General features: G+C 35.4%; 1 protein-coding gene and 1 pseudogene across 1 annotated transcript; one reads left to right on the forward strand and one right to left on the reverse strand.

Moving 5' to 3' along the window:
* Positions 1-3,795: 3,795 nt before the first annotated feature.
* Positions 3,796-4,793, reverse strand: LOC109241229. The gene is made up of 2 exons (XM_019407949.1): positions 4,164-4,793; positions 3,796-4,081 (listed from the first exon to the last, which is right to left on the reverse strand). Exons 1-2 carry the CDS (start codon positions 4,791-4,793, stop codon positions 4,022-4,024), a joined length of 690 nt encoding a protein of 229 aa, XP_019263494.1. The 3' UTR covers positions 3,796-4,021.
* Positions 4,794-13,797: 9,004 nt separating this feature from the next.
* Positions 13,798-15,313, forward strand: LOC109241240 (annotated as a pseudogene).
* Positions 15,314-20,776: the final 5,463 nt, after the last annotated feature.

Here is a 20,776-nt window from a genome sequence, read left to right on the forward strand (position 1 = left end):
GGTTGAAATCGGACGTCGTTTGACGTGTTTCGGACTATAAGTTCCAAATTTGAAAGTTTATGAAACTTAGAAGAAAATCATGTGTTTTGAGGCTTGATTCTAATTTCTATGTATATGATGTTGTTTTGGCGATTTGATCGCACGGTTAAGTTCGTATGAGGTTGTTGAGTTAGTGTGGGTGTTTAGTTAGGAGCCCCGAGGGCTCGGGAGTGATTCGGAGGTGGTTCGGGGTGTTTGAAACTTAGAGAAATTGCATAAAACTATTGTTGCTGGTGTTCAGGTAAAATGCCCTCTGCGATCGCATACATCTTCCTACATCGCGTAGGGTTAATTGATCAGGTCCATTTTTCTGCTCTATACGATCGCATGAACTACTCAGTGATCGCGTACCTTAGCCCCTTCGTTCTATGCGATCGCATTAAGCTTCCGCGATCGCGTTTCATTAAACCAACCCCGGTATGCACAGCCCCTTTTCTTCTATGCGTTCGCATAACCAGTCCTGCGATCGCAGTGGTCAATTTTCCCTTCCCCTATGCGATCGCAAGCCTCCTTCTGTGATCGCATAGAGTAAATACGCCCAGTGATTTTTTTAAAATGTTCAAAACAGAATAGTTTCGGGACTTAGGCATTTTTCTCACGAACTCTCTTCTTCCCCAAGCTTTAGGACTCCATTGAAGCCCCCACTCATCAAGATCACTTGGGTAAGTAATTTTCCACTTATTTCCTTCATTTTTCTTCATTAATTAGTAAGTTCCTAAGCCTAAATCATGAAATCAAAGTAGAAATTAAGGGTTTTGGGTAGAGTTAGGTTTTTGGGAATTTTGGGTGATTCAACCTCAATTTGGGGTCGAATCTTAAAACAAATTATATATTTGAACTCGTGGGGTTATGGGTGATTGGGTTTTGGTCCGAGCCTCGTGTTTGGACCATGTGGGCCCGGTGTCGAATTTTGGTATATTTGGAAGAATGCTAGGAAATTCATATCTAGGCTATGGGGTGTTGCCATTGAGTCTTTATTGATATTATTGAATTAATTATGCCTAGATATCATTGTTCGGAGTCGGATTGTAGAGGAAAGGCGGTATTTGAGGATTGATTGCTATTCTTTGGACCGAGGTAAGTGTTTGGTCTAACTTTGGCTTGAGGGAATAGGATTAGAGTGTTGTTTGCTAATTGCTAAATGTTGAGTACGGTGTATAGGCATGGTGACGAGTATCTATACACCGGTGTCTAGCATGACCGTGGGTCCTTGTTTGTACTTATTCTCATATTGTTATGGCTCTTCCATGTTAATTGATGAATTCTATGTAATGTGAAGAGTATGGGGACTAATTATGAATTGTGAATTCTTTGGAGCGTTGGCTCGAACAATAAAAAGACTATTGGGTAAGAAATGAAAGAAATGGAAAGAGATATGATTAATCCCTTGCCGAGATTTAGCTGTTTACTTGTGATTTTCCCTTGCCGGGACATTTCTTATTATTTGTTTATCCCCTCGCCCCGTTTGGTTGTGATTACTGTTTGGGTGAGGAAGAGTGATAATGCACGAAGGGTCATCCCGTGCCATGTTTGATTATATTTGCACGAAAGGTCATTCCGTGCCATGTTTGATTCTATTTGCACGAAGGGTCATTCCGTGCCATGTTTTGATTATTTACACACGAAGGAACATTTCGTGCTCTGATTTGATTATAATGCACGAAGGGTCATTCCTTGCCATGTTTGATTATATTTGCACGAAGGGTCATTCCGTGCCATGTTTGATTCTATTTGCACGAAGGGTCATTCCGTGCCATGTTTTGATTATTTATGCATGAAGGAACATTCCGTGCTCTGATTTGATTACAATTGCACGAAGGATCATTCTGTGCCATGATTTGAGAGTTATGTGAGGGAAAGCACGAAGGTTGATGCCGTGCACTTTACTTGATTGTTTTTGGTGAGAATGAGAGTAAAAGCACGAAGGTTGATGCCGTGCAACTGTTAATTTTCCTGTTCTCAATAATTATTGTTATTGCCCTGTTTCTTACATTAAATTGTTGACCTTAAATCCGGATTGTATTTTCCCATAGTATGCTCCCCTCCCTCCTAACTGTTTAACTTTTGTGTTCTTTCCTTTTGTTGCATATAGTTTTGTTAGTCCTGTCTAGACTCGTCACTACTTCGCCGGGGTTAGGCCAGGCACTTACCAGCACATGGGGTCGGTTGTGCTGATGCTACACTTTTGTGCTCTTTTGCACAGATCACGGTACCGGAGCAACTTTTGGACCACAGCAGTAGTGGATTGGGAGCCGACTTCAGTCCAGGGACTTACGAGGTAGCCTAGCTTGCATTCGCAGGCCGGAGTCCCTTTTTATGTACACAAAATATAAAAATAGTATTGACAAAACAAATTGGTGTCATATCATGGGTGAAAAGACTTAATGGCAGAGGGAATAAAATCGCCTCACAGTTCTTTTTTTTCTTCTTATTATTTTACTTAGTCTTGCTGCAATAGGTTTATAAATGAAATATTTCACTTCTACAAAGGAGTTTGTCTTCAGTTCCAGGTCAACAAGTCCGAAAGACATGTGAAGTAGCTTTCAATCCAATCTAACAGTTGACCAATGTAGGAACTGATGACGGTTCCTCAAGAATGTTGTCGTCACTCTTTCTGTCCGTAGTCCAAGCTGCTTCTGCTAATTATTCCTTTGTCGAGCTCCTAAAGAATTTTTTTTTAGTGAATAACAGTCCATGTATGAACGCTATGCTTATCTTTTTGGATTACAGAACAATGGAAGAGAGCAAGCTATTTCTATGATTAGTGAATATTTAGGTTGAGAGAGTGGTATATAAAAGCATGAGTTGGCTTATGTATTCTGTCAATTGCAGACCGAAAAATAGTTTTGTTTTTCAACCAAAGTTACAAAGGGAGTGACCAAAGTTAGAAGGAAATGGAGGAAATGCAATGAAGATAATTCTGCTAACTTTCATGACTAGCGTAAAGGTATAGCTTTTCGTTTTGCTTATCACAGCCATTTACCTTTATGATGAACCAAAGTAAGAATGCAATGAAGGTTATTTTATTTTTCAACCAAAGTTATTTTTTCCTTAAGAAGCTTCGAAATTTCTCACACCTTATTTTGTTCCTTTATGTGTCTACCGCATTTTACAAATAATATTTTCTTATAAAAATTATATTTAATATTTTTCGTGCAACGCGCGGGTACGGATACTATAAAGAATATAATACTTAAACCAAACACACTATTATCTTTTAATTTAAAATATAGTATTCAAATCAAATATACCAGAATATTCTAATTTGGAATATAATTTCAAACTAAATATAACTTTATTTTTATTTATTGTGTATATTTTTTTTACTTGTAATATTAACATGATATATATAATAGTACACAATGAAGAGTTTACTGAATAATTGTTTATTGTATAGAAGAAAATAAGGATAAGTGCTCCCATAATAAAAGGCTTTGTTTAATGAAAAATCTTCTGTATTTTTTAATTTTGGTCCAAAGTTTAAAACGGATGGAGTGAATTTGCTTCATATAGATAATTTCCTTTAATAGGGGGCAAATTTATATGATAGTTATTGTTCTTTGACAAAATGTATATGTGGGTAACTAATTGATGTGTACTATATATAATTTTATAAGTGAAGTGTATTGTGTTAGGGGTTCTTAAAAGTGTGAAGTTCCCTTCTGCTAATATGTAATCTTTTCTTTTAGCCTTTGTTCTTAGTGCAAAGCTATCAGCATTTCAGCAGCCAAAATCAGCATTTCAGCAGCAAAATCAGCATTTCAGCAACAAAAATACAGAATTCCAGCATTTCAACAGCGAAAATATCAGCATTTCAGCAGCGAAAACAGCATTTTCAACAGCGAAATCAGCATATCAACAGCAAAAATTCGGCATTTCAGCGGCAAAAGTACTCATTCCAGCATTTCAACAGCAAAATATCACCATTTCAGCAACAAAATATCAATATTTCAGCAGCAACAATATCAGAACTTCAGTCATGTTAAGAATCAAATTCTTGAGCACATTGCATATGTTCATGCGCCACGTGTCCTCTTCTTACCTACAAACAAAATATATGGTACTATTACTCATTCATATTATAATAACTTAATAAACAGAATTCAATTGTAAGTTATTGATACCGGAAGCTTTGCACGAGTTGACGAGGCTGGAGCATAAGATGAAGACTCATCAACTTGGGAATCTGGCTGAACAATATTAAATTTGCATGTTCTTTTATTGTGGCCAGCATTATGACATAAGCTACAAAGCAAAGAATTCTGCTTTCTTTTCATTTTAGTTCTAATTGCTCCTACTTCATCTGGTTCTTTTCTCCTTAATTTTTGCTTTCTTCCTTTTGTGCTTGTTCTTACTAGTTGTGGAGGCAAAGGAGGCACGTTGCTGGACTTAGGCCACATATGCTGACCATTCATAGGAAGAATAGCAAAGTCATTATATGTTTCCACCTTGTAGCAATTATGAGCATAGGAATTAATCTCATCTTTTTTAGCCCAAATTGCAGCAATGGCATGCTTGCAAGGAATTCCTGTCAGATCCCATTTCCTACAACTGCATATTTTGTTTAGCAAGTCCACAGCCCACTTATCATGTATGCTTGCCCCTATAATCTCGTAGTTCCACTCATTTGATTTTCTAGGAATGAACTCCGCAACACCCACTTGATTTTTATGCAATATATCCTTAATTCTAGGACATATATCAGCAATATTCCACCTGGCAACTTTATCTTTATTTGCTTGCATTCTAGCCATAAATAAATACCTTCAAAAATCTCAACCATGCACTACAAAAAACGCTAAATTTGTGGCGGTTTTATTGCGGCGATTCTTATAACCTTCGCAATCTATAACAAATTGTGGGGGTTAATTTACCCCCGCAAATATATTAAATTTGCGGCGGTCGACAACCTCCGCAACCATTAAAAAAAAATAGCGCCCACTAACCCCAATCTTTCCCTCGTTTTTAATCCTTTCCCGCTCTTTTTTTTCCCAAACCCCTTTCTCATGTTCGCTTTTTTTCATTTTCAGAAACCCTCACTTAATCACTTAATAAAAAATAGCCAAACCTTAACTCACAAAATCGCTTCTTCTCATATGGGCTTTCTTCTAATCTGCAGATGACAAAAAATGAAAGCTGTAAAACTTCAGATCAAAACAGATTTTGAATGATTAGGGTAAACAACCACGAAAACGAAGAGGAAAATTGTATAGTCTCAATGGGAAGCCGAAATCTTCTAATCTTCTTCTGTTAATTTGCTGTCGAATTCTCTACAGGTAGCTGTAAAACTTAATCTCTTCCATTTCTTCTTCACTTAATCTCTTCCATTTCTTCTTAATTCCTTCCGATTTCAAGCCCGTGTAGCTCTCTGCTTTTCTTCAGCGCCTCCTCTTTCTTCAGTGCCTCCTCTGTTGCAAAATGAAAGAGACTTCATATCTATCAATCAATTGGATGTAAGTTTATTTGATTTTGCTCTTTCATACAAATTCCTCTTCGATTTTGCTTTGATTTTGCTCTTTCATTCTTTGATTTTGCTCTTTCATTCTTTGATTTTGCTTTTTGTCTTTCTTTCTTCATGCATGTGGGTTTTAAGTTTATTTTCTCTGCTAATTTTGTATAATCGGTGTATTTTGAATCGGTATAAATTTGGTAGAATCCCCAGAAATGTATTTTGAAGAAGGATATGTAAGTCCTCTTTCTCCTTTTGCAGTAGGTTCTAAAATTTAGGTTTTTGTTAATTTTTGTGATTGATGTCTTAATTGAAATATTTCCTTTTGCATGTGTATGTTAGAACTCCCGAGGACCTTCAGAGAATACACAATTGTCGCCAGCTGCTTTTACTCTTTCTGCTCTACTCTGTGTTTGAATCAGTCTCCAGGTACATTTTTTGTTTTTCTGCAGGTTCTGGCCCCAACTCCATCTACAACATAAAATAACAAATTTAAAGCAATTATGTCTCAAAAAGTGGAAGTCAATTACATAAATTTGCATTGTTCATATTGTTACATTTTATTAAATTCAATCTTAATCTCTTACACAATACAGACTAAAATGAAACATAAGAATAATCTGCTACGTGCGATATCCTAAAAGTTTTGGTAACTTATTCGAGAAAAGATAAATTCGGATTGAGGCATAGTTACTTGTCAAAAAGAATATTTTGAATTGAGGCATAATTGATTGAATTATTGACTGGGTCAATTGTTATGTTTTACTGATAGTAGAAGGCATCCATCATTTAGGACAAATGGATTGATTATTGGCAACAGGGTTTTGCCTAAGGTCAACTGCAAAGGGATTGAACTAGTAGTGTAGAGCTTAAAATCTTGCTCTATAAATTGCCTGTTGAAGGTATTGCAACTACTGCTTACTGAATAACTGTATTTTTATGATTCAAGTAAAATAGAAAATGGTTCATAATGGTTATAATAGAAAAAGATTCAAAGTCATCTTTGAAGTTTTGGATATTCATTGCATCTGACTGAGTGGTCTGGATGAAAGAGAATTTATATGGTCAACCTTATTAGTTGGGGAATGAGGCATAGTCATAAACAAATTAAATTCGGAATGAGGCGTAGTTACTTATAAAAAATAAAGTATTTAAAATTGAGACATAATCGATTGATTGATTAATTGACTGAACAAACTGCCATGTTTTGTTGATGTCAGTAGAAGGCGCCCCTCATTTGACTAATAGCCTGTTTGGCCAAGCTTATTTTTGGCCAAAAATATATATTTTTTTTTTTTGCCAAAAGCACTTTTGGCCAAAAATTGAGGTGTTTGGCCAAGCTTTTGGAAGAAAAAAATGTGCTTTTGAGGAGAAGCAGAAGCAGTTTTGGAGAAGCAGAAAAAAATAGCTTCTCTCCAAAAGCACTTTTTTGAGAAGAATACACTTAGAAGCAGTTTTTTAAAGCTTGGCCAAACACTAATTGTTGCTCAAAAGTGCTTTTCAAACTAATTAGTCAAACACAAACTGTTTCTCACCAAAAGTACTTTTGAGAAAAGCACTTTTGAAAAAAAGCGCTTCTCAAAATAAGCTTATTTTTGCAGCTTGGCCAAACGGGCTATAAGAACGTGATTATTGGCAAGAGGGTTCTTGCTTAAGTCAACTTCAAAGGGATTGAACCAATATTGTGGAACCTAAAATCTTGCTCTATAGACTGCACGTCCTGTTTAAATTCCCCCTTTTTTCTTGATAGAATTATATAAGTTTGGTGGATTGCAGATAGAGCATTCAGAATGTTAGAAAGTAAAAAACAGTTTCTGATGCCTATATTCAGAATATGATCAATCAGCCCCTGCATCAAAGAATGACTATGTTTGCCTAACATATAACCAATTGTGATATGAGAGAATGATTACATAGCAATATTTTTATGTGCCATTTTTTATTATCTTACAAAATTTTATAATGTTATTGCGTTGATAGGTTACTAAATCATCCTTTATCATGGAAATATTGTAGGTTACAATACCTTCTAATGGACGTGTGTCTACGCAACATTGGATTATAGATGCAATAGGTATTCTAAGCTTCTTGTTTTGATGGGGTTTGGTTTTGATTTTCCGTGATATTTTCCTTGTTGAAACTGTTTTTGCCAACTTGATCATCAACCTTAACAGAATTTTTGTCTTTACTGGGCTGCTACTTTTTATCTATTAATTTAGAACACAGTTTTAGTGGCTAAGGCTTTACATATGATGGACACACTGAATAATTAAAACTTATTATAACTAAAGCAACTTTGACATGATAGATGGGGCAATGGAAAAGACAGCTCCTTTAAAGTGAAGCAGAATTGGAATTATTGCAAACTTATATGGGTCAGTCAGAAACTTATATCATCCATATGGACATAAAGCTTTTTCTAGCCATCAAAATTGATACTTGACCATTCTTGCTAGAAGTTATCAAAAATTCTCCCGGCTATCTTTCTTCAACTAAGGACATGACAGTTAAAATTGACACGACACGCATTTAACATACATTGGCTGTTCTTTTTCTCTTAATTCTGACATTCTGATTCAGCTCGTGAATTGGTCATGGTTTATTTCCAAAAACCTGATTGATTGTTATAAGATTGAAAGTGCTTTCCTGCTGCTTTCATGATAGTTCTTCCCTGAAAGGAATAGAGAGACAAAAGATTCTTATGTATCTGTGGTATCTCACACTGTTTTTATCTTTTAAGATTCGCAAGGAGCTAGCAAGATACTTAAAGTGAAGAAAAGGGACGTGTTAAATTTATCTAATGGAGAACGCATTGTGGTTGATTTTGACGACACGGATTCCACCTGATCAATGGATTTCTTTTGTTGATTACCGCTTTAAAGAAAAAATACAGGTATTTATTTCAATACTTTAACTTTTAATTACTAAGTTAAAACATTTGATTAGAATAAAAATCAAGTACGAGTAAGTATTTACTCATATATTCTGTGGAATCAACGATGGCTACACTCCAAGAATATTACGTAGTAGGGTCAGCAGCAACAGCTTCATTTCTTTTTCTTTTTCTTCATAGTACAAACTAACTTCATTTTGTGGAGGGATATTGTGAAGGTTCTTTACAATTTTGATGCAAATCTTGTTATCCATTTAAAGAATGTTAGGAGCAAGAACACGCGTCTGCTGGGTGCTAACTTAGTGTGCCCGGACAAAGGTGTTGACAGCTATGTGTGTTTTGTGTTAGTTGGATCGATTCTTGAAATATATAGCTAGTTACATTAATTCAGCCTGGGGCTACTATTTGATCTAACATGTCCTATTTCTATCTTGGCCATAACATTATCAATATTTTCAGTAATAATATTACTGCTACTATATTGATCTTTGTTGAGTGGCAAAAGATAATAAGATTGTCCTGCTAGTAGTACTTTTTGCGCTCGTAATGGCTTCCAAAACAAATCATGGCTTCTAAAAATGGCATGTTTCTTCAGTGATTGACTCTACTGTAACCGGAGCTAAGAATTCCATAATGCCACCTGTGGATGTTATCACTTTCACCATATCTTCATTTCCATCTCCAATTCCTCCAAACAAGCAATTTCTTCATAGACAAGTTATATGAAATGATATAACTTCTGCAGTTTGTACAAGCTAAATCTGATTGTTTTGACATAATCTGATTGTTTGCATTCAACTTTCCTTGCCTTATATTTGTTTGGTTGATTTTTTTTCTTTTGTATCTTTTTGTAAGGAAACTTGTAAAAGAAATGCTGAAATTCGGAAGAAACAATTGTTTCACGTATCCGTGGCTACAAATCTAACTCTAGAAGAAGGGTTGGAATGGTAATAATTCATTTTGGATGCTTTAATTAAAGTAGCAATTATTCCTTGTTAGTTAAGTTAATGCGAATTTGACCTTTTCAATTGTAGATGGCTGAGACTGGAGAAAAACATGGACGAGGACAACTTTCTCTCGCTAGACATAGAAATGAAGATGGATCATATGTTAATGAGGCAGCAAAAGAGATAAGTGTAAGACTCTCATTTCTCCAACTTTGAGCAACCAACATCTAAAATGATAAGTGTGTGTATGTATAGGTAGTGATATACCTCTTGCTATATTTTGAGCATTGTCTGAACACACTTCACATTCACAATTGCACCAAAATAACAATGTGTTACTTTATTTGAACTATCTAACCATATTTCTTTCTTTTAGTATTTCACAGTATGAATATCATTATATTATTTTAAGATATACAATGACTTAGATCAATAACTAGATAATTTTCATTTGCATTGCTACGGAGATCAACGACTCCAGGTCTGTTTTGAACTTGGGGAATGCATTTTTATGGAGAAATGATGAATGTTAAAACTCAAGGGACGAATACTTTTAAGGCGTATATGATAATGAAAGAAGGGACGATACCTGAAGAATTTGCAGGTATATTTGTTCCTCCTCCTCGTTCAACATAAGATAGTTCATAACTTTCTTATTTAATTTTGTAAAGCATGATTGTTCAGTCCAAGTATTTTATTAGTTATAGGATACTGTTGAGGTACTTTTTGTTAATTATATTTTCTTTTGATTGTTTTGTAGCTAAGTGATACGGCTAGCAGATCCATTTCACCCATGTATATAAGTAGATCATCCGGTGGAAGTAATTATAATGACAACCATTGAAGTTGCTTGCAAATGTATTAGATAATTAAGTATCGTACACGGTTGAATGGTCATAGTAGATTTTTTGTCTATAATGATTGGAATGGATGCCATGTTTAATGTTAGTTTTAAGACTAATTATAATATTGATATTTTCTGTTTAATGGTTGGAGTAGTTGTGTTTACATCAAATTTTTGAGACTAATGATAATTTACTTTAATGTATTTTGTGGTTTATTAATATATTGATGTTACTTGATTCCAGTAAGCAATTTATATAATTTGTTGATCCTTCATTATTTAATATAAGTGAAATTAGAACAGTTATGGAGTAACATTATATTGAAGAAAAAAAAATTCAATGAACAGCGGAGGTTATAACAGCCACTATTTAACCTATAATAATATTTTGTTATACAATTTGTGGGGGTTAAATAAAGAAATTGCGGGGGTTTAGACCTCCGCTATTATTTTAATAAGTGACAGTCAAACTACCAAATTGCGGAGGTTATACCGCGTCAAATATGCGCCGCTATATGAAACGGCGGTCCGTCAAAAAACCCTCGCAAACTGGTTGCGGCGAACATTATTGCGGGGGTTTTGGAAACCGCCGTAAAAGTGTATTGCGGAGGTTTTTAAACCACTTCTCTGTTGATGCCCTTGCGGCTTTCCAAAGTGCATTCTTCAACGAGATACCACTAAATCCCGCCCTCTTAAAGTTATTATGCAAGTGCCTCACACAAAATCTGTGACTAACAAATGGCAACACCTCATTAAATCCTTCAATCAAACCTTTTTGTTTATCTGACATAAAAGTCCAAGTATAATCATCATCAATCTCTAAGTCACGTTTCAAATAATTCAGAAACCAAGCCCATGACTCCATTCTTTCCTTCTCCACAACTGCATATGCTATTGGAAAGATATTATTATTAGGATCAATTCCAATAGCTGTCAATAACTGAGTCCCATACATTGGACCCTTGAGCCAACAACCATCCACTCCAACTATCCTTCTACAACCACTCTTGAAACCTTCCTTACAGCCCCCAAAGCAAATATAGATTCTCTGAAATCTATTAGGTTTGTTAGGAACCTCATTTTTAACCAACTTCATATGTATAGAAGTATTTGGATTTGTCCTCCCAATTTCATTACAATAGTTCTACATTACCTTGTATTGAGCATTTAGATCTCCATTAATTATTTTGAGCGTCTTTTGCTTAGCTCTTCGACATTGATGTAATGTCGCATGAGCTCTTAGCTCTACACTCACATGATCTCTAAATTCCTTGACATTCCAATCCCGGTGCCTGCTAATGTCATCAAGATATCTTCTTGCAATGTAGGAAGAAGTTATGGTGTTGTTCCTATGGTTCCATCCTTTACAACTATGATAATCATTGTATGTCTTGATCTGAAATGCCCTATCCGTATGCATTCTTGAAGCCATAATCTCCCATTCGCAACCTGAATGTCTACAAACTGCTCTCACTCGTGTGTTGTCATTTTTTCGCCATTTTACGCATTTTCCTTGACTAACTTCATGAGTTATTACAGCATGTATGAACTCTCTCTTGTTTCCAAATGTTAACTCTAATGCCAATTTTGGATTTTTTCCATCTGTTTTGGGGTTGAACTTTGGAAAGTTTAAACTTTCGGTATCCGAATCACTTTGTAAGCTCATCGTGTCATCAGAGTTGCAGCAGTCCGACTCCCCATCTTCAACATTCAACTTTCTCTGTAGCTCTTCACTAACCTCATATCTACGCTTGTCATTTCTAATTTTTTCTGATAAGTCATTTTCATCTGACAAGTCATTTTCTGAATCTTCAAAATCTTCACTACTTGAAGAATTTTCACCTCCAACTTCTTTTTGATATTCTTCAACAGTAACATGATTATCATCCCTTGAATTGCTCTGTCCCTCATAGATAGCATCCACAATACCCATTTCTATATACGAATCCAAATGTTCAAAGTACACATCAACTACCCGATCAGTGGCAATATTTTTTGCAACAACGGCGGCTTCCTTATCAGTTGAAACTAGCCTCATTTTGTCACCTAGACTCTCGGGCTTGTGCCAAAAAGTTACCGAGTCATTCCCATAACCGCATAATTCAGCCATAGATTTGAATATCGACAACTTTAGTTCAGCCCCATTGACATAGTCAATAAACTTCATTCTTCCCCCAACATAATGCCTTGTAGGCTTTTATAAAAAAAATTATAAAAGTTTATTTAGACATACTATATGAATTCGAGATAAGGGCCACATATTATAGAACTTCAAAGACAGTAAAGTATTGTAAAAATGGTGGAGAATCTGGAGATTTTGAAAATAAATTAAGAAGGAATATTTACAAAATACAAGTAGCAAGAACACTCACCATAACTTGGGTTTATTTCACCATTGCTCCTAATAATCATTGCTGGGATCGCAAGTAGTAAAGACTTGAAAAGTAATCAAGAATGCTAGAGTTTTTTTACCTACTGTAATAGAGATAAAAATGAGTGAATTAGGGCTGGGCATATATCGGATAAAAACCGGTAACCCGAACCGTTAATTGTTTCTTGGGTTAACAGTATCGGGTTATTGGTAACTGTCCGGTAACAGGTTAGAATTTTTTTACTATTGGGTTATCGGTTCGGGCATCGGTTTGCCAAATTTGTTAATGGGTTAACCGATAACCCAATAAGAATTAATAAAATTACGACTTTACCTTTAAGTATATACAAATGCTAGGGGCTTCAATTCATTCTCTCGTATTCTTTCTCTACCCCACTCTTCAATTGTTTCATCTTCATTCTTCATAGACCTTACTAGTTACTTCTAGCGCAAGTCTTTAGTATACTATACGTGAATTATTCTCTTTTTTGCTTAACTCCAGTGAATTGTCTTTTCTTTTTTGCTTAACTCTATATTGAGTTATCTTATCGGGTAAACCGATAACCAAACCGATAATGATCGATAACCGATTAACTGATACCCGATAACCGTTATCTTATCGGTTTATCAAATTTGTAAACCGATAACCGATATGCTAAATCGATAATATTTATAACTGAACCGAACCGACCGATGCCCACCCCTAGAGTGAATTGGAGAAGGGGCTCTTGAAAAAAGAGGGAAATTGACTGAATTAGGGTGAAAGAGAGGGTATTTCTTTCCCTTAAGCATCACGTGCAAATCACGTGTTATGTCTCTGTTAGGTTTTTAACCGGAGTGAGTATTTTGTGTTAGTGAGACTAAGCTAGTGTTTGGCCATAGATCCCAAGTTTGTTTTGAAAAAACTGATTTGGGTGAAGTTTGATTTGAAGATGAAAATGTATTTGGACATACGTTTTCAAAATATATTTTCCAACTTTATTTTGGAAAAACATGTATATAATTCCCAAGTTTTGGGATTTTGGCCCAAAATCAGCTCAATAGCTGATTTTGAGATTTGAAATTTGAGATTTGGCCAAAATATGGGAAAATTTATGGCCAAACATGAGTTTTGAAAATAAATTCCAAATTTATTTGGCAAAACTCATGACCAAACGGGGCCTAAAAGTGCTCAAGTTTTGTAAACTTAAAGGACAAAGTTAAGCCTACCCTAAAGATAAAGGGATAATTTTGGCTAAAAATTCAAATAATTTACTTGGCATCCGTAGCACAAACAAATTAGGGCAAAGTGCAAACAGAATTTCTCTGCTTCGTTACTCTTCCAATGGTATTTTTCCCTTTATCTCTTTTTCTGCTATTTCACCTTCTGCTTCGGCATTTGCAATCAGATATTATTTTCATCTCATAGCCATATTGAGAATGTCAAGTGTTTCGATGATGCTATGAGTCTCTTCCGTCGAATGGTCAGTACGCAGCCTCTTCCTTCTGTTTTTAGCTTCTCCAAATTATTAAAGACTATGGTAAATATGAAGCATTACTCTGCTGTTGTTTCCCTTTTTCGACAAATGCTGAAATCGGGTATCCCAATTGATGGTTTCAGTATCGCGATCAACAATTATTGCCTAATGCATCGTTCTGACTGCCGATTTTCAGTGTTAGCCATTTACTTGTAGAAGGGCATTCCATTTAATGTTGTCACCTTTAGCACCTTACTAAGGGGATTCTTTGCGGAAAATAAGATAAAAGATGCAGTTAACTTGTTTAAAAAGTTGGTGAGAGAGAATATTTGTGAGCCTAATGAAGTCATGTATTTGACAGTCATGAATGGGCTCAGCAAAATGGGCCATACTCAAAAAACTTTTGATTTGCTTAGGGTAATGGAACAAGGAAGCATTAAGCCGGATACACCTATCTACAACATTGTTATACATGCCCTATGCAAAGATAGAATGTCGGATGCTGCATTTAGCCTTTTTGAAGAGATGAAACAAATAGGCATTCCTCCGGACATTGTCACATATAATTCATTGATTGATGGTCTCTGTAAGTTTGGTCAGTGGGAAAAGGTTAGAACTTTGTTCTCTGAAATGGTAAATCTTAATATTTATCCAGATGTTTGCACCTTGACCATAGTGACAGATGGACTATGCAAAGAAGGGAAAGTATAGAATGTCGGATGCTGCATTTAGCCTTTTTGAAGAGATGAAACAAATAGGCATTCCTCCGGACATTGTCACATATAATTCATTGATTGATGGTCTCTGTAAGTTTGGTCAGTGGGAAAAGGTTAGAACTTTGTTCTCTGAAATGGTAAATCTTAATATTTATCCAGATGTTTGCACCTTGACCATAGTGACAGATGGACTATGCAAAGAAGGGAAAGTTGAAGATGTTGAGGAGGTAATGAGACACATGATCGAAAAAGGCGTAGAGCCTAATGTGGTCACCTACAATGTGATAATTGATGGATATTGCTTGCGCGGTCAAATGGATAGAGCAAGGAGAATTTTTGATTCCATGATAAATAAGAGCATTGAGCCTACCATTATTAGCTATACCATATTAATAAATGGATATTGTAAGAAAAAGAAATTGGATGAGGCCATGCATCTGTTTCGTGAAATATCTCGAAATGGACTGAAACCTAACATTTTATCTAATCTTGCAAGGTCTATTTGAAGTTGGAAAAACTGACTTTGCACAGAAATTCTTTGCTGAGATGCTATCTACAGGGCTCAAGCCTAATTTATGCACTAATCAGATTTTTCTCCATGGTTATTTCCAGAATGGACTTGTTGAGAAAGCTATGTTGCTATTTCATGAGTTGGAAGCAAAGAGAGAAGATATTGATATTGAACTTTATAATGTGCTAATTGATGGATTGTGCAAAAATGGACATTTCGACAAAGCTCATGCTCTTTTTGAGAAGCTTTCTTTAATTGAATTGTTTCCCAATGTGATTACATACACAATAATAATTAGTGGATTTTGTGTAGAAGGGTTGTTAGATGAAGCTAAAGATATGTTAAGAAAAATGAATGAGAATGGTCATTTGCCAAACGATGTCACTTACAATATTATTGTGCGAGGATTTCTCAAGTTTGGCAAAACTAGTGAAATGATAACTTTTTCAAAGGAAATGACTGGAATGGGCTTTTCATTTGATGCAAGTACAGTAGAGTTACTAATAGATGCTATAGCGAAGGATCCTTCTTTGCTTAACATGATACCACAATTTCACTTGGGAAACAAGAACTGATATTTATTTCACTTGATTTATTCAGCTACAGTTACCACTATGATGCAATTTCCTTTTACCTCTGCAAATAAATCATATCTAGTCGAGTTGCGGAAGTTGAAACAATGGCAACTAGAACATTTCTTAGCTTTCCAAGCAAGGTTATTGAGGAGGTACATCAGTTCTAATAATTTGATTGTTATGGCACTCTAATTTATCTTGGAAATCATATTTTTTGCACAAGCGGTTCGGGTTTCCTCATGTGTACACATTATATGTCCAAGAATAGCATTTTCAGTGGTAAAAGTCTTGTTTGAAATTTCCACAGCAGCTTCAGAATTATAAAGATAGTGGACTACAAAAACTGAGAAAGGTGAAAAACTTAAGATGGTTTTTCTCGTACATTTGATAAATAGTGCACTTCAAAATTTTTGAGATTTTAGCCTCATTACGATTGAGAATAATGCTTATTCATCTAAGAATCCTTCATTTTAAATTCAAAAATTTAAATTTTTTTTGTTTTCTGTATTCCACACATCACCAATCAACAAGCACTTGAATATTTGGTGGAGACTATCACTGCTTCATCATTTTGCTGCACCTTCTGTTAATACTCTCCTTAGTGTCCTCTGCTTTGTGTCCGGAAAGCTTTTAATACAATTTGTATCTTCCAAGTAAACTAGCTGAAGTGCATCGAGAAATATGAGATTTCCAGCTGCTACTTAAACCAAAAGGTTGTACTTTACGAAGTTTTCTTGTGTAAAAAAGTGAAAACTTATCCCCATGTAGTGATAGAATTGCTTGGTCCTTATTAGACGCCCCTAGTGGTACTCCGAAATAAGTAGTAGGAAGAGCCTCGATATTTACCACCTTGCCAACTGGTATGATCTCACATTTTGCAAGGTTGATTTTTAGTCCTGATACCAAAAATTGAGGAATCTCCCAAATTATGAAAGATCATCTAAATACTTCTGAGATCAATCAAGGTGAAAATCTTAAGATGGTTTTATGTTGCATTGATTGTTACTACACTTCAATTTCTTTATTGATAATTTGGTTTCATTACCATTGTGTTTGATGCTTATTCTTCTAGGAATCCTTCATTTTATTTTATCTTTTTGTAGCTTTTTCCTTATGTTTTAAGATCTGCAGGATCATCTACATACTTCTGTGATCAAACAAGGTAAAGACCTTAAGATGGTTTTTGCTACATTAAATTCTTTTGACTTTCGAGATTTGGTGTCAATGTCATTGCCTTATTTAGCGTGTCTTTGGCTGCTTATTCTTCTACGAGTCCTTCAGTATCGCAAGCATCAGCAAGCAACAAGCACTGATATTTTGTGGACACCATTGCTGCTTTGTATTTATGGAATTTTCTTTATCATTCTGTTGTAGTGTCTTCTTTTGTGCCTGGAAAGCTTTTACTACTATCTATCTCTAGTTGCACCATTTTTTTTTGTGTCTTCCAAGTAAACTAGTTGAAGTACATCTAGAAATATGAGACTTTCAGTTGCTACTTTAACCAAAAGGTTGTACTTAGCGATTTTTTTCTGAAGAAGATACTTTGCAATGTTTTTATAAGGTTATCTCCCCTGTAGTGTATGAAGTACCTTCTGCAACTTATCTTCTATACCATGTAGTTCTGCTTCTCCTTGAACGTCTAAATTAGGCTGCTTTATTACAGAAGATTCACACTATCAGTACAAGATGAAGCTGAAGATGTACACAAAAAGGAAAAAAACTTGGTGAACCTGTGTTCCAAGTAAAAGGAAGAGCATCATGATCTTAATTTCAAGGCGACAGTGGCAGTGGCTGGTGAATTGTTCAAAAGTCGTGTAGCATACATGACTGCACAGGAAGCAGAAAATGCTGGTAACATTTGCCTTTCAAAAGGTAAAATCCTTTCTTATCTAAGTAGTCAACTTGTCTTGTTTGTTTCTACTAGCTCCAGTTCAGATTTTTTGACGTGTTCGGTAAACTGAATTTGTTCCAAGATATTTGAATTTTCAAAATAAAGAAAAGAAGTATTTATTACTCTTAAGACAAATGCCCAGAAATTAGATGTCTTTTATAACGGATGTGCAAAAACCTTAAAAGACAGCTAATGGGTATCGGAGGGGCAGTTTTTCAGTTTTCATTTTGCAAATTTGCATGGAAAGTGAATTTGTTGCAAATTGGCACAGAACCTTATTTTTTTATTTTCTTTGGTTCTCTTTATTCGTTTTGGCCCAGAATAATCCCAGCAAGAACTAGGACAAAATGAAGAACTTTGCCTACCTGAATATAAAACAACCAGGATCGCTGAGCCTCACAATGTAGCATTCTTCTCAAGTGTAGAAATTGAAGGAGAAGCCTTTCACGGGGATGCTTATATACAGTTTTTATCCTTCTGCCTTCTTTACTCTTGATATTTATTCTTCTGCCTGTTTCAGAAGAATACTGGTTTTGAATATAAAACAATCAAGATTGCTGGACCCATTACAAATTTTATCCTCTCCATTACTGATCTTGACGACTGCCCTATGAACGGTATCTCATACGAATTGCCTTCTTCATTTTTCACATGTTTGCAGTTGAGGCATTTGACTCTTCAAAGATGTTTCGTACATCCTCCACCTGTCTTCATTAATCAGCCTGTAGCTAAGTCACAATTTCCTCTGTAATCTCCTATTGCCCATTGCTTGAGCATTTGGTGGTGGAACAACCATTTAATTCAAACCACATTGAAATTGATGCTCACAGGCTGACGTTATTTTTTTCTCAGACAATGTACATATACTTCATCTAAAAAATGTTCCTCTTCTTGCAAAAGTTTCTTTTCACTTCACACCATCTTTTGGGAAGGCAGGAAATCATGTGCTTGCCAATTTTTTTGAGTCTATTCCTGCTCTTGAAAATCTCCACTGGATATACTGTATGTTTAGGGTAAGTGCTGTTTCACCACATCATTGTAATGCATATTTTATAGGTGTATCATCTTTTGGGCTTATGTATCATCCTGATGTTTTGATTGAGCACCAAGAAGGCTTTTCTCTGCTCTGAACCGTCTTAAACATCTTTACATGAATTCGGTGTGCCAGGATGAATTAAATGAGCTTCAAGGTGCACTTATCTTGATAAGAAGCTCCCCATTTTTATAAGATATTGAAAATTGAGGTTCTCAATTATGTTTTTCTCACTCTTTTTTCTTGGTGTTATTCTGATTTAATGACTTCATTATTTTCATACTCAAAAAAATTTCAATTTAACTTCAAGATTTTCAATTTGATCAAGACCTCTAATGAGATGCATACCATTTCACCTCATTAGCATATGATTTATTCAAGTGCTGGTTTTTTGATTCATAGCAAATGGATTTTAGAAGAAAAGAGGATCCTTTGTTATTCTATTCACAATCATAGCTGGGAGGGAAATGCAAATATCCCAACCAAACTTGAGCTATAGAAAGGCTAGTCCTATTTCTTCAGCTTCGTTCGCAATACCAATAACCAATAGAGCACCAAGAGTCATTTTCTTCATTTTTCTTGGATTCTTCAGGTTTGCAGCCAAACCTCTAGTATTTCTGGCTGTTTAATCACTAGTCGCATCATCTGACGATTACTCTGAGATTCAGTGTAAGAACTACTTTTATCTACTGGAGCTATCTCTGGAAGACTTTTAGCTTCTTTTGTTGGCTCTTTAGCAGGGGTATTATTATCCTGCTTAGTAAATTCATCTCTTAAAGGGGTGGTACCCCTTTAAGGTTTTGGTACACTAATTGAAAAATTCATCCAGTAACAGTAATCATTATGGACTTTTAATTTAATTACTCTTATCCTTTCTTTAGACGAGTCAGTAATGACTTGGAGTAGTACGGGCGGAATTGGGAAGAATAGTTGAGCCTTCTTGTTTTCTAAATTGACAAATATTTTGAACCAATTTTTTTGTGTGACTAACGTGGAAAATAAAAGCATGGGAGGGAGTAATATTTTTCTTTCTTTTACAAGATTCTAATTTTCTTGGCCCTTGTTTGTGACAGATTTACAACCATGCTATTCAAACTTCAATGACATCATCATCCATTGGTCATTGGATTATCGACATGGATGTTGATGTGATCACCATCGCGACCTTCAGGTCAGGTGAGAAGCTTCTTTTTGTGAATTATGGTGCTGGGATTTCCCTTGAGTATATGACATCCATTAGCCAAAGATTTCATTGACAGAACAAGTTGCTGACAGGATCAGCAAGATCCTTGCAGTCGTTGATACAAATATCCTCTGGGGTAACCCTGTCTATAGCTTCTGGAAGCACAAGTATACTGAAGTTAAGCCTGCACTCAGCAACTTGGTTGCAGCTGCTAATCTCCTCCGCGAACAGTTGGCCAGCACCAAGTAAGCTTGAATTACCATGGATGTCTTACAAATGAAATCACTGGTGTCTATCCATTGAAAAGTTCTGTTTGAAAATGCTATATAGCAGCTTTACCTGTCAAACTATAAGAGTATCATATAAACATATTATAGGTAATTTATCAATTGAAAAAGAGTTTTACTTCTATACACCCTATAAGAGGTCACCTAATTAAAGATAACTATATGTAACTATACATAATAAGGGGAACTAGTAACTGAGAAAATAAGGCAGACAACAGGTTAGAATAGGTCAAATTAATCTCACACGGTGTAAAAATTCTCTACAGTGTCCATTAAAATTAAAAAGATGTAAAACAATTACAACAGCATGAGTAGATGTACTTGATGTGACGATGTTCCCAAATGCTAAAGCATATGGAGCATCCTTACGATACACTGAATTAGTCTTATTGATCAATACAGAGTCTCGAACCCCTCGATCTAGTGGAAGATTCTAAAGCATTTCATGTACCACCAAACTCAAGGAAGACTAGTTCTTAACGTATGGAACTCTTGGGTATGAATGTCAGGTTCCTGAAATGTGTAACCCTTAGCATCTAAGAAAAAAACGATTGACTCATTAACATTAATTCCCTAGCTC

The sequence above is a fragment of the Nicotiana attenuata genome, unplaced genomic scaffold, assembly GCF_001879085.1.
Source record: "Nicotiana attenuata strain UT unplaced genomic scaffold, NIATTr2, whole genome shotgun sequence".
Lineage (NCBI taxonomy): Eukaryota > Viridiplantae > Streptophyta > Magnoliopsida > Solanales > Solanaceae > Nicotiana > Nicotiana attenuata.

Bases quoted from the DNA above. Each gene is read 5' to 3' on its own strand.
- LOC109241229 (XM_019407949.1), bottom strand. From the start codon at position 4,793: ATGGCTAGAATGCAAGCAAATAAAGATAAAGTTGCCAGGTGGAATATT. The intron at 4,082-4,163 runs GTATCAATAACT...TTTTGTTTGTAG, and splicing joins CAACTCGTGCAAAGCTTCCG to GTAAGAAGAGGACACGTGGC.